This window comes from Cervus elaphus, chromosome 29 (genome assembly GCF_910594005.1).
Source record: "Cervus elaphus chromosome 29, mCerEla1.1, whole genome shotgun sequence".
Lineage (NCBI taxonomy): Eukaryota > Metazoa > Chordata > Mammalia > Artiodactyla > Cervidae > Cervus > Cervus elaphus.
Window position 1 is genome coordinate 57894785 of NC_057843.1, and position 21652 is coordinate 57916436.

The following is a 21652-nucleotide window of genomic DNA, read 5'->3' on the forward strand; positions in this document are numbered from 1 at the left end:
AAAGGCTACCCACTCCAGTATTCCGGCCTGGAGAATTCCATGGACTGTATAGTCCATGGGGTCACAAAGAGTAGGACACGACTGAGTGACTTTCACTGTCACGTTGATCTCGAGATGAATTAGGTGGTACTGATATCTTTATAATATTAAATCTTCAAACTGTAAGTAAGATGCATCATTTACTTAACTGAGCTGTTAATTTTTTCATTAATGCTTCACAGTTTTCTGAAGAGATCTTGCACAATTGTTCTTGGGTTTGTTCTAAGTTTTATACATAATTATTAATTCTAATAGTTTTCTTAACTTTTTTGTGTTTCCTACACATATAATCCCATTGGCACAAAATAATCATTCAATTTCTATCTTTCCAATGTGTTTTCCCCTTATCTTGTCTTACTGCACTGGCTAGGACTCCCGGTACAATGCTAAATAGATACAGTGAGAACATGCATTTTTGTCTTATTCCAAAACTGGAAAGCTTCCAACATTTCACCTTTAAGTATGATGTTGGCAGTAGGTTTATTGTAGATCCCTCTAGCAAATCAAGGGAGTTTTGTTTTATTTTAAATTTTTTAAAAGTTTACCATAAAATGGATATTTATCAAAATTTTCTGTATCTATTAGATAATCAGAGAATTTCTGTTGCTGGGTGAATTACATTGCTTTTTGGAGGTTAAACCAATTTTACATTCCTATAAAACCATATCATATTGTGCTACTCTTTTTTTAAACATTGTTGGATTTGGTTTGCTAATATTTTGCTTACAATCTTTACATCTGTGTTCTTAAGTGAGATTAGCTGTCACTTTCCGTCCTTTTAACATCCTTATCAAGTCTTGTCACAGATATTATGCTAGCCTTAGAAAATGAATCCTGGAGTATTCTTTTTCTGTTCTCTACAAGAGCTTCTGTAAGATTGGTGATGTGCCTTCTTTAAATGTTTGGAAGAATTTGCTGATTAGTCAACTGAACTTGGAAATTACATTTCTTTAGTAATTATGAATTTCTTGTCAGATTTTCTGCCTTTTTCCTAATTCTTTTGTCTTTTGGCCACCCTGCAGCGTTCAGGATCTTAGTTCTTCAACCAGGAATCCAATCTGTGATTCCTGCATTGGAAGTGCAGAATCTTAACCACTGGACCACCAGGAAGTCCCTTTTCCTTATTCCAACAAAAGAAAACCACTATAATCTTAGAACATATATAAGGAAGATCTCATTCTGAAACTCATAGGCAACAAGAGAAAAAAATAGATAAATTTGGATTACTTCAAAATAAAAACATCAGTGCAACAGAGTGAAAAGGGAACCTATGAAATAGGAGAAAATATTTTCAGGTCATGTCTGATAAGAGATTAATATCCAGAATATATAAACAACTATAGGTGGTGCTAGTGGTAAAGAACCTGCTGCCAATGCAGGAGACATAATAGAAGTAGGTTTGATCCCTGGGTTGGGAAGATCCCCTGGAGGAGGGCATGGCCACCCACTCCAGAGTTCTCGCCTGGAGAATCCCATGGACAGAGGAGCCTGGCAGGCTTCAGTCCATAGGGTTGCAGAGTTGGACATGACTGAAGCAATTTAGCACACAAGCACGCACACATAAAGAACTACAACCAAGCAAAAACCAAAACCTGATTATAAAATGGGCAGAGGATTGAAACAGACATTTCCCCAAAGATGTTCAAATGTCCGATAAGCACATGAAAATATGTTCAACATCACTAGTCAGGAGGAAAATGCAAATCAAAACCACAATGAGATACTACCTCACACTCATTAGGAGGATACTATTAAACAAAAAAACAGAAACAGAAAAAAAAAGTGTTGACAAGGATGTGGACAAACTGGAATCCTTGTACACTCTTGGCGGGAATGTAAAATGGTGCAGTCACTTCAGGAAACACAATAGTGGTTCGCCAAAACATTAAAAATAGGGGGAAAAAAATTCAGCAATTCCACTTCTAGGCATATACCCAAAAGAGCTGAAAGCAGAGTCTAAAGGAGGCATCTGCAGACCTAGGGTCCTAGCAGCTTTATTCACAACAGCCACAACGTGCAAGTAACCCGTGACCATCCATGGACGAATAAACAAAATGTGTCACACATACAGTGGGATGTTATGTAGCCTCTAAAAGGAAGGAAGTTCTGAAGCATGCTACAACATGGATGAATGTCGACAACACTATGCTAAGTCAGTCACAAAAAGACAACTATTACATGACTTCACTTATATTAGGGACACAGAGCACTCAAATGAAGAGACAAACTAGAAGAGGGATTGCCAGAGCTTGGGAGGAGAAGAGTAAGCTATTGTGTAATGAATATAGTTTTCGTTTTGCAACTTAAAAGAGTTCTAGAGACTGGCTGCACAATGTGAATGGACGTAACACTGCTGAGCTGTAAGCCTAAATGAATGGTTAAGAAGGTAAATTTTGTGTTGCAGATTTTACAATAATTTTAAAAAATTCTTATCACAGCAGCAAAAGGGATACTGTAAAAGAATATATAATGTCATTCCTTTGCTTAAAACCTTCCAAAGGCTTCCCATATAGACAGAATAAAATCTAAACTTCTTTCCCTGGCTTACCAAGATCCACTCAATTTCGTCTATACCTTCCCCTTCGACCTCATCTCATATCACCACTTCTACCCTCATCCACCTTGCTGCAGCACATCAGCTCTCCTTCTGTTTGTTTCTATCAGGGCCTTTGCACTAGCTGTTTCCTCTCCCTAGAATGTTCTATGGCCCAGATTTTCTCGATTTGTTCTTTTCCATCAGTCAGATCTTAGCCTAAGTGTCACCTTCTTAAAGGCCTTGCCTAATACCTAACTAGAGTAGCCAACTGCTCAACTACTTGCGCAGTACTTTAGAGTATCTGGTTATTTACTTGTTTACATATATGGTTCATTTTCTGCCCCTTCCACAAAGCAAGCACCCTACGAAGAAGGACCTTCTTTGTCGGTCTTTTCACCGTGGTAGTCTGTTGGCTCAGGTGTGCCTGGCAGAGAGGAGGCACTCACAAGTGTTTGCTAAGCGAATAGACAGAGTTCTCCCAAGAGAACGCACTGGTCACAGCACACACCCTCCTCCAACACCATAAGAGAAGGCTCTACACATGGACGTCACCAGATGGTCAACACCGAAATCAGACTGATTATATCCTTTACAGCCAAAGACGGAGAAGCTCTAACAGTCAGCAAAAACAAGACCGGGAGCTGCCTGTGGCTCAGATCATGAACTCCTTATTGCCAAATTCAGACTTAAATTGAAGAAAGTGGGGAAAACCACTAGACCATTCAGGTATGAACCCAAATCAAATCCCTTATGACTATACAGTGGAAGTGACAAATAGATTTAAGGAACTAGATCTGATAGAGTGCCTGATGAACTATGGATGGAGGTTCATGGCATTGTACAGGAGACAGGAATCAAGACCATCCCCAAGAAAAAGAAATGCAAAAAAAGCAAAATGGCTGACTGAGGAGGCCTTACAAATAGCTGTGAAAAGGAGAGAAGGAAAGATATACCCATTTGAATGCAGAGTTCCAAAGAATAGCAAGGAGAGATAAGAAAGCCTTCCTTGGTGATGAATGCAAAGAAACAGAGGAAAACAATAGAATGGGAAAAACCAGAGAACTCTTCAAGAAAATTAGGGATACCAAGGGAACATTTCATGCAAAGATAGGCTCAATAAAGGACAGAAATGGTAGGGACCTAACAGAAGCAGAAGATATTAAGAAGAGGTGGCAAGAATATACAGAAGAACTGTACAAAAAAGATCTTCACGACCCAGATAATCACGAAGGTGTGATCACTCACACTCACCTAGAGCTGGACATCCTGGAATATGAAGTCAGGTGGGCCTTAGGAAGCATCACTATGAACAAAGCTAGTGGAGGTGATGGAATTCCAGTTGAGCTATTTCAAATCCTGAAAGATGATGCTGTGAAAGTGCTGCACTCAATATATTAGCAAATTTGGAAAACTCAGCAATTGCCACAGGACTGGAAAAGGTCAGTTTTCATTCCAATCCCAAAGAAAGGCAATGCTAAAGAATGTTCAAACTACCTCACAATTGCACTCATCTCACACGCTAGTAAAGTAATGCTCAAAATTCTCCAAGTCAGGCTTCAGCAATACATGAACCACGAATTTCCAGATGTTCAAGCTGGTTTTAGAAAAGGCAGAGGAACCAGAGATCAAATTGCCAACATCCGCTGCTTCATCAAAAAAGCAAGAGAGTTCCAAAAGAACACCTATTTCTGCTTTATTGACTATGCCAAAGCCTTTGACTGTGTGGATCACAATAAACTGTGGAAAATTCTGAAAGAGATGGGAATACCAGACCACCTGACCTGCCTCTTGAGAAACCTGTATGCAGGTCAGGAAGCAACAGTTAGAACTGGACATGGAACAACAGACTGCTTCCAAATAGGAAAAGGAGTATGTCAAGGCTGTATATTGTCACCCTGCTTATTTAACTTATATGTACATCATGAGAAACGTTGGACTGGAGGAAGCCCAAGCTGGAATCAAGACTGCCAGGAGAAATATCAATAACCTCAGATATGCAGATGACACCACCCTTATGGCAGAAAGTGAAGAAGAACTAAAGACCCTCTTGATGAAGGTGAAAGAGGAGGGTGAAAAAGTTGGCTTAAAGCTCAACATTCAGAAAACTAAGTTCACGGCATCTGGTCCCATCACTTCATGGCAAATAGATGGGGAAACAGTGGAAACAGTGGCTGATTATTTTTCTGGGCTCCAAAATCACTGTGGATGGTGACTGTAGCCATGAAATTAAAAGACGCTTGCTCCTTGGAAGAAAAGCTATGACCAACCTACTCAGCATATTAAAAAGCAGAGACATTACTTTGCCAACAAAGGTTTGTCTAGTCAAGGCTATGGTTTTTCCAGTGGTCATGTATGGATGTGAGAGTTGGACTATAAAGAAAGCTAAGCACCAAAGAACTGATGGTTTTGAACTGTGGTGTTTAAGAAGACTCTTGAGAGTCCCTTGGGCTGCAAGGAGATCCAACCAGTCCATCCTAAAGGAGATCAGTCCTGGGTGTTCATTGGAAGGACTGGTGCTGAAGCTGAAACTCCAATACTTTGGCCACCTGATGCGGAGAGCTGACTCATTTGAAAAGACCCTGATGCTGGGAAAGATTGAGGGCAGGAAGAGAAGGGGACAAGAGAGGATGAGGTGGTTGGGTGGCATCACCGACACAATGGACATGGGTTTGGGTAGACTCTGGGAGTTGGTGAGGGACAGGGAGGCCTGTCGTGCTGCGGTTCATGGGGTCGCAAAGAGTCGGACACGACTGAGCGACTGAATTGAACTGAAATGAATAAATGCACAATTTAAAAAAAATGACCTAAAGCTCCACAGTTAAAGACAAGTTAAATAAATCACCATGTATCCTTACAGTGCAACATTATGCAGCCAACTGATGTCTCATGTGTATATAATGTGCAGATCACACTTTCCAAGAGAACCGTAAGTTCTCCCATCCTTCATTCTCTCATTATGTAGACATTCTTCCCCAGTGTTGGGATAGATGCTCCCTCCTTTTAAATTTGGGCAGGCCTGTGACTATGGTGGAAGTGAAGCTTTATGACTTCTGAAGTTAGGCATAAAGGGCCATATAGCACCTGCCTGGGTCTCTTGGTCACCCTTAGAATCAAGCTGCCATCCTGTGAGGAAGCCCATGCTACCTACAGGTGCTCATGCTGAGGACCCCAGCTGAAGTCCCACCTAACAATCAGCATCAACCATCAGACATGTGAGTGAAGACATTGAGATGAATCCAGTCTTAGCCACCATCTGACAGCAAATGCATGAGAAATTCCAAGCAAGAACCATCTAGCTGAGCACAGAAAACCTAAGAACCATGAAAGAAACTAAGATATGGTGCTTTGCAACACTAAGTTTTAGGATAATTAATTACACAACCATAGATAATCAGTGCAGTTTAGTTTTAGGATAATTAATTACACAACCATAGATAATCAGTGCAGTTTAGTTTTAATGTAACTGTGCAAAGAAGGCAAAGAAAAATTTAAAGGAAAAAAAAGCACGTTAAGAGTGTTATCTACTGCAAGATGGTGTACCTACTTATAACAATTTATTTCTATTTCCCTAATAAACACGTGTAACTATATAATACGGGGCACAGGAAGATTTGGTTTTGTTTTTCTCTCTTTTGTTTTAAAGCACAAGGGGCAGGAACAATAAAAAGACTTTTAACTGACATTTTTTAACTGACCAGAGAAGATTTAAGAATGGCCAATAAACATATAAAAAGATGCTCAGCATACTTAGTCACTAGAGAAATGAAAATTAAAACCACAGTGAGATGCTACTTCACACTCACTACAGTGGCTGTAGTGTAAAGACATTCAGGAAAAAGAAGTATCGGCAAGTGTGTGGAGAAACTGCAACCCTCAGGCATTTGTTGGAATGCAGAATGGTACAGCCACTTCGGAAGAGTGTGACAGCTCCTCAAAATGTTAAAATCATGTGAAAACAAAAACATACTTACAGGCAAATGTTCATAAAAGTGTTATTGATAATAACCAAAACATAGAAACAAATATTCACTAATTAGGGAACTGACAGACAAAACATGCTAGCTCCACACAATGGAATATTACTTACCCATAAAAAGGAATGAAGTACTGATTCATGCTACAACATAGACAAACCATGAAATCATCATGCTAAGTGAAGGAAGGCAGACACAAAAGGCCACATTTTTTTGTAATTCTATTTATATGAAATGTGCAGAACAGGCAAATCCACAGAGATAGAAAGATCAGTGGTTGCCAGGAGCTGAGGGGAAGAAACAATGGGGAGAGGCTGCTAAAGGGTATGGGTTTCTTGGTGGGTAGTGATGATAAGTGTTCTAAAATTAGATGGTGGAGACAGAGGAACAACTCTTTGAATATACTAAAAAACCACTGTTTGCAAGATGAAAAATACCCTATACAAATATAACTTAAAAAATCCTGTTAATACTAAAATTCCAATGGCTGTTAACTTCTGGGGAGAGGGACTGAATGTAGTGCTGCATATTTTTTTTCTAATCACCATGTAATTAAAAAAAACAACTGAATATTTAAAAGATAAGAGGAAGTATACAATCATGGAAGGAAAACCAACAGCACATCTCCCACCTTCCTGAAAGTGGTGTCTGCAGGATGACCACACACAAATCGGATTGGTGCCTTCTTCCGTGACCAAAGGACCGAAGGCCAGCACAAGGAAATTCTGTCCAGAAAGGACTTCTGCTCTGACCAGCTATTTACATACATGCAGTTTAGAAATAGCTCTCCCACTTCCTTCTCTCAGACGGCCAGCTTTCCCAGACATAGTACCAGGCCACTCAGGAAGAGTGTCCCACTGATGCTACAAGCTCGCCCCTCTCACCTGAGTCTCCTCTCACCAGACTATGCGATGTTCTACCTCATCCTCAGGGCAGACCTACTCCCCCAGGCCAGGCGTGTTCTCACTGTGAAGGTGACTACTTAATTCCCAGGATCTCAAGTACATCAGCCGAGTTAGGTTAATTTCAATACCTAAGTGAAACATAAATATGCTCTCACAATCACATATATCCCGTATTCTTTATCCTTTTAAAGTCCTTTTACATAACCATCACATCTGATCAGCGCAATACAGCAACACAGGACGTGAGGTTTCTTACAAAGAAGCACAGGTTTTTGAGCATGAAGCAGGGCTTTCAGCTTAGAGAGGCCTGGAGTAACAAACGGTCATGAATCCTTTTGGATGTCGAAAGGCTGGACAAGAAAAAACCAACAGGCCAAAACTGCCTGCCGACTGACTTGGTTCACTGTGGTTCTCCAGGGCCTTCACTAGAAGACACGTTTTTCTCTGAGCCCATCAGAGTTGAGTATATAAAGCAACATTAGGAACAGATTTCTTCAGTTGGTCAAATACAGACTCTGGAATTAAGGAGCTTGAGTTTGAATCCCTGTTTACTACTTACTAACTGGGTAATCGTGGGCAAATTACTTCATCTGTCTCGCATTCCTCACTTCACAAATGGGAATAAAACAATCCCTATTTCAAAGGGTGTTTGGAAGGCAGTCTTCTCCTAATACTCCTATATCCCTTACCTGATTTATTATTCTTCATAACACGAATGAACTGACAGTACCTTTAATTATGTTCTGCCATCTCCCTAACCATTTAGAGAAAGCAAGCCCCTTAAGAGTAAGGATTCCTGTCTGGTTTGTTCACTATACTTGTCTCCAATGCCTGAAACAATGCTTAGTTTATAGTAGGTACTCAAATATATAATTGATGTTTGCTACTTGGAAATTATGGGGTATGACATTATAAATGAATATAAAAATATTCCTAGAGGGCTTTGTGTGAATTGCTGTGCCCACTATAAACTGAACATGGAAGTATGTAACTCACAGTATTCAGCAGTAAACCTCAGAGCTGCAATCAGCTCCTTCCAGCACCATCAAGCCGATGTACAGCAGCAGAGAAACTTAAGTTGGAAAACAAGCTCAATCGTGGGATTTGAGGGCTTGCCACTTGCAAGGCTACAGAAGGGATGTACAACAAATGGCCCCTTTACTCCTTGGTTTCACCTCCATCACACATGCATTAGTTAAAATTCAGACAACTTTTAAGAAACATCAACTTATATTCCCAAATCTGAGAAGTGAACCATGCCTGAAAGTTAAGTGAGGATATTAAGTATCAATGTGTTTTGAAAATGTCTTCAGAAATAACCAGACAATTATTTTATGTGGCTTGTATCTGGGATAGAAGAACTGATCTAGCCCCAGCACTCCAGGGTGACTCCCTGGAATGGAGTCTTTTCTCCACTGGGATCACAGCTTCCAAGTTTATTTTAAAAACAGGGTTGAATTAGCTGCGCTCTGTAATCCTGTCAATTTTCAGGGAGAGAGAGAAAAGAACACGTAATCCAGGTGGCATGTACCAGGGAGCAGGTGTCCCTGCCGCTTTGCAAAACCAACACCCATTTATTATAGAAAGAAAGAAGTCAGAAGCTGCTACAAACATAGTGATCTGCTTCTTATCCTATCTACCACTCTCCTTCCCAGAATAATGTCTAATGAGCCTATTCAAGGCTGCAATCTGTACCATCCAATTCTTGGTGGTCCACATCCCACTTATTCTGCTGTACATTTTCTTCAATCCACGGTGCTTACTGTAACATACTGTACAACATATTATGTTTATGTTTATTGTCTGCCCCCCCATCAGACTGCACATTTAAGAAAAAACAGCAGTCTTTGTTTTGTCTCCTGATATATTCCCTAAGTGCCTAGAAACATAGCTGCCAATCAACAAATATTATTTGCTGACTGAATCAGTTGAATAAATTATAAATATATTCAAGAGACCCTAATCCATTCTCTCCATTTCCCTCTGGGAGACAATCATAAATATATGCATGGTAGGCAGGAGGGAGAGGACAGCAGAGCAGTTTCTGACAGCTCCTTGATAGGCTGACCAAGTGACAAAATCCCTCAAATTTCTCTTCCCTCTCTCCATGTGTTTCAGGAGAGACCCCATCCTAAAAGCACAAGATCAGTCATACAAAGGTTCAGACACTAGGAAGAAAATCATTTTAAAGTAGATAAAAAATATGTGGCAGAGGTGGACAGAAATCTCATCTCTAGACTCTAAATCTGGCTTCTCCACTGTAAGTGAACAATGGATAGAGGCATATTATACTGAGCAGGGGAAAGAAAATTTAACCCCCACACATCTTTACAATTATGTAACACAACAGCTCGGAGTATTACTGACCTAAAGTGATTTTGCCTTTTGTCTTATTTTCAGATGCTAACTTCTAAAATCTGTGGTATACCACATTTTAAGGAGCTAACTATATAGTCTAGAAGTCTCTTTCAGTGGCTTGCTTCTGAAAGAAGTTAAAAGTTAAGCCCATGCCTCTGGATTACTATCATAAATAAGAGAGAATCTGGAATACTGTAAGTATACCACTCTCTCCATAAACAGACCAAAATCTGACTGAGCAAAGCTCATAGAGAGATCAACACACGGAACAAAGGCCATTTGGAAAATCCCAGTGTTCAACCAACTTCTTGATCAGGCTCCAACAGGATGAGGGAGGAGGATCTTGATTAAAACAGCAGAGAAAAACATCACTTGGATTGGTCCGCCTGGGGAAACTACCAGGGGAGTGATACATTCCTGTCCATAAGACACAGGAAGTCGGGGGGGAACCACTGGAAACTGATGACGGAAAAGGCTGAATTCAAGCCCGTCCAACATCAGCGGCCAGAGGTTCCAGACACCAAGCCCACGTGAGTATTCACTTCACGGCCTGGGCCATCACGGGTGCTCATGAGTACTGAAGAGCCCCCAGAGATCAGTTTCTTTATAGATAAAAGAACAGAAGCAAAATACCAAAAGTCTGGACCTGATTTAAAAAACAAAACAAGCCTAAAGCAGGTTTTTTTTTGGCATGAATCAGAGAGGTTCCATTCTCAATCCTCAACATTTAAATTGGGCTTTGGAAACGGAGTTTTAAAAAAAAAAAGAAAAAGTAAATATAAGAAGAAGCCATAATATAGTCAACTACAAAACAGACCAAACTGGAATGTCGAAGATATTTCAAATTGGAAACACACACAAATTGCTGAGATAGTTATCAGTTTTGGAAACACCTGTTCGGATATGAAGATAATCCATCCAGGCTGTTCAGGAAAAGAGGAAGTGCAGTGACAGAGACAGGAATGGGGGTAAGGAAATGGAAGGGTTATCAGGAGCCCAGCCCACCTCCTGGAATTACCTGCAAGTTTTCTGGAGCAGTCTAACAACCCAGCAACAAACCAGAAAGGCCCTCTGCATCTCAACACTGTGCCCCCCAAGTCACACACTCCTGCCTCTACATCCAGAGTTATGCAAGTGAATTCAGTGATACAGGGCAGCATGCATTTTCACCATCGTAGACATCAACACGGACCTCACCTTGTCACTGTCATCATGACAAATGTGGTCGTGATGGATGGACTGGCACTGAAAAGAAGCGCCAACACTACCTACAAGAGAAAGGGAGGAAAAGTTAAGATGCAATAATTCCTCACATTTAACCTGCTTTACCAATTACACGTGCCTTTATATCCATCAGCCCATCTAATTCTCAACAATACTCGGAAATAGGCAGGACAGGGATTGTTATTCGTGCAGTTTGAGCAAAACAAAACGCTGACAGGCTGCCTTGCACAAAGGGGCAGTCAGTGAAGTAGCAGGTCTGAAACCAGAACCCCATGATTCAAACCCCTAATTCGCCGCTTTCCACGGCACTGAGTGGTTAGCTTTCTGAGTAAGGCCACCTAAATAAGCACAACAGCCTTCAATAAGGCAAACTTCTGTTTAGAAAAAAAGAATACTGCTTTTTACACTACATATACTTGCTTTAAGGAAAAAAACTGACACTATAAATTCGCAGCATACAAGTAACACAATCTAATACACAATCACACGATTATAAGTAGGTTTTTATTACTTTAAAAAATACACATTTTTAATATACCCAACCATTTGTTAATTTGAAGAACTACCTCCTAGTAACTGCTCTATGACAAGAGTGACATTTCTAACCAACAGGAAAACAAATGACCGTGCAATAAATGACTGGAACAAGGGACAAGCCATCTGTAAAAAGTTTCAGTTTCTACCTCACCATACAGACAATGATGGCTCAAGATCTAGGTAAAACCAATTTTAAAAGAAAATGCCGATTTAAAAAATAATCTTGGAGTAAGAAAAGCCTTCTGAAAGATGATACTGTATAAAATAAGAGGGCATAAGTGAGAAAATCAGCAAGCATGACTGTGGACCAAAATGGGCAAAACCCCTTCTCCTTATATATAAGAATTTAACCGTGGGTTAATCCCTGTGAACCCGATTAAGATAGCATGCCACCTATGTTATCTGGCAACACTGTTTATGACAGAAACTACCAAATTAGTAAACTGCATCTGGACTGGAAGCAGACAGAGTGTAGGAAGCCATGTTCTTGAACTCCTCTGAGTGTGGTGATATGTAATTAATTAGGCATGTATGTCCCTGGCAAAAGACCCTGGAACCATGCCCATGGAGTTCCCCGCACCACCCATCGTGGGTCTTATCTCTCGGACCCTTGGCTGTGAGAAGAGCACTTCAGGAAGAATGAACCGCTGCGAGGACTCCCACTGCCTTACAGTTTATCTGACAGAAAGTTACAGTTTCTGTCCTATATCCTTCTGAATAAAGCGTTGCCAAGTGAGATCTGTGGTGGCTTTAGCAGTCTGAATGTGCAAGTGTTTAGTTGAACCTAAGAAGATATCCCACTGCCATTCCTGTGGATGTTACGCTGATAGGTACCATATTTTATAAAATTGACAATGTCATCATTTCAGATGTCCCAGTATTCCACATCCTTGAGAAAGAATGCTACCAACTAAACTCTGACACATTTGCTTAATACTAAAAATTTTTATTTCACACTTACTGAAATAACTCTTTAGACTTTAAAGACAGATTTTTAGCATATATTAGCCTTATATATTCATAAAAGAAAATGAGAATATAATTGTCAGTAACAGAGAAAATTATTAAAAGCTACAGAGGATAAAAAGTCTCCAGGGAATTCCCCCGTGGCACAGTGGTTAGCACTCGGCACTTTCACTGCCAGGGGCCCAGGCTCAATCCCTGGTCAGGGATCTAAGATCCCACAAGCGCAGTACGGCCAAAAGAGTCCTTACTAGATAAATGTAACATAATTTCTTCAAATGTACAGATTCAATAATCCCAGTGACAGTGACATTCCTAACTTCCTAATATAAACCATTGTCTCCCATTTTATATGATACTGATTATAAAATACAAAGAGGATTAAAATAAGAAAACAAATTAACCTCAAACACAAGGATAAAAATGCTAAACATAGTTAAGCATATATATTAGCGCACACTAACTGCATATGTGATACAGTATGTCACCATGATCTATTCATTTAAGAAAAGCCTGATTCCTTAACTAATTCAACAAAATTTATCAACAAAGTATTAGCATAAGAACCAATCTTTAAAAAGTTTGATCACATCAAAAGATGCTGAAAAAACATTTGCAAATATTTATTATCAATTTCTATTTTTCAGAAATAAACTTACTGGGGGTACAAGGGAGCCTCAAGAGGGAGGGGATATTTATAGAGAGAGTTATGACTGCTTTGCACTGTTGTACGGCAGACACCAACACAACAGTGTAAAGAAATTATCCTCCAATTAAAAAAAAAAGAAAGAAAGAAACATTAATAAGCTTAGCAAGTTTTTGCCACTGGATGACAATTCTGGGAAGGATAAGGTGGGAGAAGGTGCAGTTGCCAAAAAGGTACAATTATGGATAAGAATAATATAAACCACAGAGTTCCCATGGGTACTAATAATAACAGTTAACGTCATTTAACATAGTCAACAACCATGATTTGGAAGGAAGAATATATATACACAGCAATATCCCCAAATACTAAAATCTCCTGGGAGAGTATAGAATGACAAATTTAGTCACATCAAACTATTCTGTCAAAGATTTGGTAGATGTGTCTCCAGAAGTTGGTAAAAATTATATTTTCTGTCTCCTATTAGTGTAATACCACGCAATACTAAAATCAGACTGGTGAAAAGAATTCTAAGAACTGATGAAATACAAGCATACATTAGATACCTTTCAATGAGGTACCAAAACAGACATTTATCTCATCCTTACACAAAACCCTTGTATCTAAGGTCTGACGTTGTGCGTGTTTCTGCTGCACACACTCTAAGAAGAATGAGGCTGCTGGCAACAGCTCACATAACACCATCTAACAGCTGGGGGAGGCCGCCACTTGGGGCCGTCGTCAAAAAGCTGGGCTCCGCAAACCTGGAAAGATGAAGGTTGCGATACCTAATTTAGCAACTTAAAAACCTCTTCCAAAAGAGAGCATTAAAAATAAATGAACAGACATCCACATACCAAAGGGGGAAAAAAAAGAACCTAGACACTGACCATATTTTTCACAAAATGAATCACAGACCTAAATGTAAAATACAAGAGTGTAAGACTTCTAGAAGGTTAACAGCTGACCCTACTCTTTCGTGAAACCCTTTCTTCACTTGGCCTCAGGAAAGCTTCCTACATCACTGACTGTGTCCCCTTTGCTCGATTCTCATCTCCCCAATTTATAAAGGTTGGAATGTCCCAAGGGTAAATCCTCAGACTTCTCTTTTCTATCTATATTCACTCCTTTAGTGATCCCAATGAGTCCCATGGCTGATGACACCAAAATTTTAATTTCCAAGCCCCAGCTCTCCCACCTCCCACCCCAAGGAAATCCAGATTTCTATATCCTGCCACTTACTTGATATCACTTAGATATCTAAGCATCATCTCAAACATAACATGTCCAAAATTGAGCTCTCGACCTTGTCCTCTAAACCCACCTCCAGTTTCAGTAAACGGCATAACTATTCACCAGCATCTCTGGTCAAAACCCCTGGCATCTTCCTCAACTCCTCTCTTTAATTCACATCCCACATTCGATGATCTGGCAAATCCTGTTGGTCCTACTTCAAAAATATGCCTGAAATATAACTACTCGGCATCATTCACTGCTGCTACCTAAGCCAACACCTGGACTAATGTGACAGTTTCCTAATTAGTCTCCTTAGTTCTACTTTTCCCCATGAACTTTCTGTACCGCCTCCCAAGTCTGTTCTCCACGTTGTAGCATGAATGTTTTTCAAGGTTCAGATGGATCATGTCACTCCTCCCCTAAAACCCTTGGTTACTTCTCCCACTCAAAATAAAATCCAAAGTCCTTACTCCTTGGTCTACAGGTCTCACATGACCTGGGTATCCTAGACCTTTCTGATCATATCTCCTACCGGTTTTTCTTTCCTAAAAAGGAGCTAAAAACACAATAAATACACAACCTGTAGCAAATTATCATGCTAGTATGTTATATACTTGAAACACTGTCATTCAACACCACTAAATACTTAAAACATTGTCAAACAAGACCATTAACAGTTCTTTATACGCAGTAATACTGTCTCCTAATGCCAGGCCCATCTAGAACTCACATCTCTTTCGCTGTCATGTAGCATGGTTTTCCAAATGTCATCCTCTCTCAAGGATAGTTGGAATGTAACTGAAACTCTTCAGCACATTGCTCTGAAGAGGAAATTGCTGTATTAAGTTTGTGAAACAAACATATAATCTTCTTAAATAAACATCAGCAGAAAAAACATTGAGATACATGCAAATTCCTTGAAATCTGAGTATAAAAAAGAAGAGGCACTAAACCACAAAATTGAACTGCAAAGACCTGGGCAAAATGTGCACAACTCTCACAAATGTGCACAAATGGTTAGGGATCTTTAAGCTGTCACGTGAATGCTGCATTTTGAACACTGTTAGAATTATTCCTCACTGCATTGTAATGGCGGTGTGTTAATCCCGCAGTATGAAGTGGGCCTCTCTTAAGCATTTCCGAGACCCAACAGCTAGCAGCTGTCACCTCATAAACAAAGATTTCTGTGTTTCTGTTTGTTTGCCACACTGCACAGCTTGCAGGATCTTGGTTCCCTGACTGGGGATTGAACCTGGGCCCTTGGTGGTAAGAGCGCAGAATCCTAACCACTGGATCACCAAGGAATTCCCAAAGATTTAGGGGTTGAAAAGTGAAGGTTTTGAGCTACAAAAGTGGACAACAGTGAGAGCAACAGCACCAACCAAAGCACCACCTGCTTTCTGAGACCTGCTCTACAGGACCAAAAGCAGCGGCGCCCACTGGCCAAAGTTTTCCCAGTTTAAGCATTGAAAAAAAACCACAAAAATAAGAAACGACTGTAACTAGCCAAAAGCGCTTCATATTCATGAAAATCTAGGAGTTCCTTAATAGTAACTTTTTAAAAAGCATGCATTTATCCTACCGTTTAGAGTAAAATGAACAGCCCTAGTTCTGTATTATAGAAGAGTGCCAACACAGAAAGAAGGAATTTCAGAATTAGAAAACATCATTTTGCACAAAACGGTTGATTCAGGCAAGGATCACCAAGGGCTAAAATCATTAGGTGAATGGCTGATGGGAGTTTGTAAACTGCCAAAGAAACACTATCTGTCATTGCAGGGAGGACCTAAGGACAGGGTAAAGAGATGAAATCCCAACATCTTAATCCAATTGCTCATCTTGGCATCATTAACAGTGGGCCAACCAGATGTGACTTCTGATGTGATACACTGTGAAATTCAGCCATCACCTCTGCTTGGTAATCAAGCAAAAAATACTTTCCTCAGCTCCATCAAACTATTGGATGTGATTGCCAGTTTACAGGAAACACGGGGAAGAGACATCACAGGAAGCAATCAGCTCATCCAAAAGTTGGTTCTGCAGGGGATCTCAGTAAGTCAGTGTTGTTATTATTCTAAAAGGGAAAGGAAAGATAGGCACTGTGCTAGATTAAAAGAAATTAAAGGAAATAGTCAGATACAATGTGCATACCAGACTGCATATTAGTTTAAACAAACCAGTTAAAAAGGTATTTGGGAGATAATTGGAAAAATCTGAATATGGTAAAATTAGATGAGATGAAAATTTATGGAAATAAAAATGTTTAAAAGAAGCAGAGTAAAGAAGAATATGAATAGTATGATTTCATGGTGGTTAAACAAACACATGCATACACAGATGTGTGAAGGAAACATTCATAAGAATATACACTATGATTTAACAATGATAATCCTTGGGTGACAGGAAATTTTTTCTTATTTTTGTTTATCCATATTTCTGATTTTCCATGATATCCATTATCATGGAAAAGGGGGGGCCTAGCTTCAAGTATCCCTAGGAATACTAGACCAAATAGAACAAGCAAACTCAAGAAAAAAAGACTCAAAATAAAAAAAAAGACGGAATTCTCTGGCGGTCAGTGGTGAGGACTCTGCACTCCCACTTCAGGAGGCACAGGCTGGATCCCCGGTCGGGGGCTAAGCTCCCACAAGCCACACAGTCAGCCACACGGTGTGGGGGCTCCAACAGCACCCCCATGACCAAAGCAGGATTCTTGAGGTGAACGACCCTTTACCTTCTCTCTCCTCGGAGACCCTGTCTACAGAATGATCTCGGTGGCAACTGCTGCATCTCTGCTAAGATGCAACTGTCAGTCTATGTGGAGGCAGGCATATTTTTACTCTGCTCATTTTGTTATTAAGCTCTAGTCCAAATCTATAATGACTTCTGACAAAAGTACCTTGGAGAAAGCAGCTGAGACCAACCTATGAGCTCCTGCCTGCCTCATGCATGAAACTCCTCAAAGGTGATGTCTCTAACATACCAAGAAATAGGAGTAGAGACACAGAATCACTGGCCTGGCCTGGCTCGAGGCCAACAATGGGCAGGTAAGGACTGAACCTCATGTTTCAGTGATCTAACCAGGCTTTTTACACACCTATTAAGTACACAAGGGCTTCCTTGGTGGCTCAGCTGGTAAAGAATCCACCTGCAATGTGGGAGACCTGGGTTCAACCTCTGGCTTGGGAAGGTCCTCTGGAGAAGGGAAAGGCTACCCACTCCAGTATTCTGACCTAGAAAATTCCGTGGACTATACAGTCCATGGGGTCGCAGAAAGTCAGACACGATTGAGTGACTTTCACTTAGGTACACAAGGTGATGATCAAGGCTTGGAATAGTTATTTCCCGTATGTCCCAAGGATGTCAAGTGATTAACTTGGGTCAGAAGTGGGCTACGATGGAAGTCATGTCCTGATAGAATCTCCTTGATAATCCAAAGACAGAAGAGCAAGGCAGAATTCATTCTTTGATTGTGGCAGATGGATTTGTAAGTTCTCACAAGGAGGCAGTAAAATTTAGATAAAAGATACTAAGTCTTACACAGCTTCTAGATTCTTCAGGACACTGGTACAGGCCCTTCACATAGTTGGTATTCTATACAACTTAATTATTCTGAAACTTGGTCCTGTTTTCTGAGGTATTAACAACCCTTCCAAATCAGTCTTTTGAAAACTTTAATTAGCCTACAACCACCACAATCCAAATAATTGGCATAGATACGAAAAAGCATTTGAACTCAATTAAAAAAAAACAAAACAAAACCCTAAGCCAAGTCTTGTTCACTCTACACTAAGAAAGACAGGCAGACTTTATAAAAGCCAGCCCCAGCACTTTGCCTGTACTTACTGTCACTGTAATTACTGTCTAAGATACTCTCAGCACTTGAGTCTGATTTTTTGGGTCTGCTCCCATATACTGTTTCTTTTAGGGCTCTTTTCCTTTCACTCTGGCAGAAGAGTAAAAGTGACTGATTTTATAGTAGGACAGGAAAACATATTGAGCTTTATCCAATCCTTGGCCTGGAGACGGCTACAACTCTAGAGCATGATCTTGCTGGGTTTTAGTCATATCACTTGCAGCAGCCTTCACAACTGGTGCCGGGAAACCAGAGTCTACAGCACAGCTGCAAAGAAAAGGATCACAAAGGTCCCAGGATTTACCAACCAACTAGTAACTTCCAAAAGATATCTGCTCCAAAGATTTAGTATCACCCAGTTGTTAAGATCCAACTTTACTTACTCACATATCTATCCTTAATGTTTCAAGTTTTCTCCAAATGAACTTGCAGAACAGGCTGCACTGTTTTTAGAAAACTTATTTAAAACTTACTAGACAGGGCTTCTCCGGTGACTCAGCGGTAAAGAATTCACTTGCCAATGCAGGAGATCTGGGTTCAATCCCTGATCCGGGAAGATCCCACATGCCACAGAGCAACTAAGCCCCTGCACCACAGGTATCAAGCCTGTGCTCCAGCACCCAGGAGCCGCAGCTACTGAAGCCGGCGTGCCCCAGAGCCCACGCTCGGCAGCGAGAGAAGCCGCTGCAGCGAGAAGCCCGTGCACTGAAACCAGGGAACGGCCCTCACTCACTGACTAGAGAATAAGCCTTAGCAGCAACAAGGACTCAGCACCGTCAAAAAGAAATACAAAAATAAAAAAGAACAAAAGACCACCAAAAAAAAAAAACTTATAAGACAAACTCTATTAACTAATACACTTAAAGACATTATTAATGTAAATTGTGTGCTTGCTAAGTCGTTTCAATCATGTTCGAGTCTTTGCGACCCTATGGACTGTAGCCTGCCAGGCTCCTCTGTCCATGGGACTCTCCAGGCAAGAAAACTGGAGTGGGTTGCCATGCCTTCCTCCAGCGAATCTTCCCTACCTAGGGATGGAATCCACATCTCTTACATCTCCTGCACTGGCAGGCAGGTTCTTTACCACTAGCATCATCTGGGAAGCCCAGGTAAAGTAAGGTAATTTTAATGTAAGGTAAATTTTGATAAATAACATGTGAGGAAAAAGACAGTCTTACTCTGTAAGTGACTCAGTTGGTTAATTACTTTTACAATGAGATCTTAATGATACTTCTAGCTACCAAGGGCAGAAAACTCAATTTCAGAGTTCCAGGATATTTTGTTTTAAACAATTTTGTTGAGATATAATTCACATATCATACAATTAATCTATTTAAAGTGTAAAGTTAAAAGTTGGGTGTTTTGTTTTTTTTTTTTTGGCTGTACCACATGACATGCAGGATCTTTTTTAAAAAAATACTTATTTGACTGTGTCAGATTTTAGTTGCAGCATGCAGGGTCTTTTGTTGTAGTGCATGAATTCTCTAGTTGTGGCTCGAGGGTTTATTTGCTCCACTGCATGTGGGATCTTAGTTCTCTGACCAGGGTTTGAACCCATTTACCCTGCATTTCAAGGCAACTTCTTAACCACTGAACCATCAGGGAAGCCCCAGCAGGCAGGATCTTAGTTTCCAACCAGGGATCGAACCCCAGGCCCCTGCAGTGGAAGTCCCAAAGGTTTTTTGTTTTTTTTTTTAAGTATATTCACAAAGTTGTGCAACCATCATCACAATCAATTTTAGAACATTTTCATTACTCTAAAAAGAAACCTAAGGCCATTACACCTCATTTTCCCCTTCCAGAGCCCCTGACAATCACCAGTCTAACTTGTGTATGTGCCTATTCTGGATACTTCATAAAAATGAAATCATAAAATGTGGCTTTTGTACAATAACTGACTTCTTTCACTTAGCTTAATGTTCGTTTGCAAGGTTCACCCCTGTTATAACATGTATCAATGCATTTCCTTTTTATGACAAAATAATACCCCGGTGTATGATAACCGTTCATCCACTGATGGGCACTTGGCCTGTTTCCACTTCAGCACTATTGTCAACAGTGCTGTCATGACATTCATTTCTGCACTGATGTTTGCTTTACTTCTCTTGAGTGAAACTGTTGGGTGATACGGACCTCTTCTCAGCCTTTTAAGGAACTATTTTCCAAAGTGGTTACACCATTATACATTTCTATTTCTTTCTTGAATAGAATGAACTTTGGGGTCAGACCTAGATACAGTTCAGTCATCTACTGAATACGTGATCTAAGGCAAATCATTCAACATATTACATGCCTTCCTCAGCTCTAAAGTGGGAATAGTTATATCTACTTACATCTACTTCAGAGTTGTTCTGAGGATTATTATTAAGGTTAAATATATGAAAATGCTCACAGCACAGTGCCTGGCACACAGTAATTCAAGAAATGGTGCTATGAATAACACTTCTGTTCAAACCAAGGCTGCTGATTTGCCTGTGAAACATTGCCTAACTCCTTAATTTTTCACTAGAACTCTTCAATTGCACTGATCACACTGTCGTTTTTTGGTTACATGTCTCTCCAACCAGACCATAAGATCCTTAATTTATCTTTTCATATTCTAGCATGGAGCACAATTTCTGGCTCATGGCAGGAACTAAGCAGATGCAGAAACAAAGTTAGGTAGAAATGAGATAAAAGAGCAAAAGAGAGGGTGGTAGGAATAGACGGGGAGAGAGAGGAAAGGAAGCCTTCCTGAATCATCATCCTTTCTCCCACACAAGCTACTCAGGCCTCATAATACATTTTGTATATAACAGTTAAATGCAGAGAAATTCGATTTCCCTTCTGGATTATATTTTCTTTAGAGTCAAGAGACTGAGCCTTATTCATCTTTATAACCTCTGTGGAACCTAATGCAAAGTTTTGGTCATAGAAAGCCCTACAAAAAAGTTTACTGAATACACAAAGACTTTGCCCAATTGATTAGCTATGATTTTATGCCTAACAAAGGATCCACCAAGTGAGTGAACGAGTATGCTTCAACTGAACAGAGGCAGCAAGACACAAGCTGAGGGAAGTACCCTTATTTCTAGCCCTCAAGACTATAATTCTTGAATTATCCATTTTAAAGCGAGCCCTGAGCATCTGCTAAGTACCTGCTCTGTAGCAGACACCCATGTATAAGGCCCAGCAAAAAGCAAGCAAAAAGCTCCCTCGCTCTATGGAGTTTGCAGCTCAGTAGACAGCATTTGCCTTCTATCCTGAAGGTTCTAATCTCACTCATACTCCACACGTTTCATTGCTGCAATTGCTTTATTCATTTAATAAATATTTATCAAACCCCTACTGTGCCAGGTCTATCCTAGGCACTAGTGACACGGTGTATACAAGAAAAGG

At 40.2% G+C, this 21652-nt stretch overlaps 1 protein-coding gene across 2 annotated transcripts in view; it reads right to left on the reverse strand.

Annotated features, from left to right (window-relative positions):
- RNF38 (ring finger protein 38) overlaps window positions 1-21652 on the reverse strand; it is a 120178-nt gene that overhangs the window by 56770 nt on the left and 41756 nt on the right. The window contains exon 2 of one of the 2 annotated variants that reach the window (XM_043890730.1): window positions 11010-11080. The exons of the other annotated variant lie outside the window; for it this stretch is intronic. Coding sequence (XP_043746665.1) covers window positions 11010-11080 — 71 coding nt within the window. The remainder of the gene's footprint in view (window positions 1-11009; window positions 11081-21652) is intronic. 2 annotated transcript variants of the gene reach the window in all.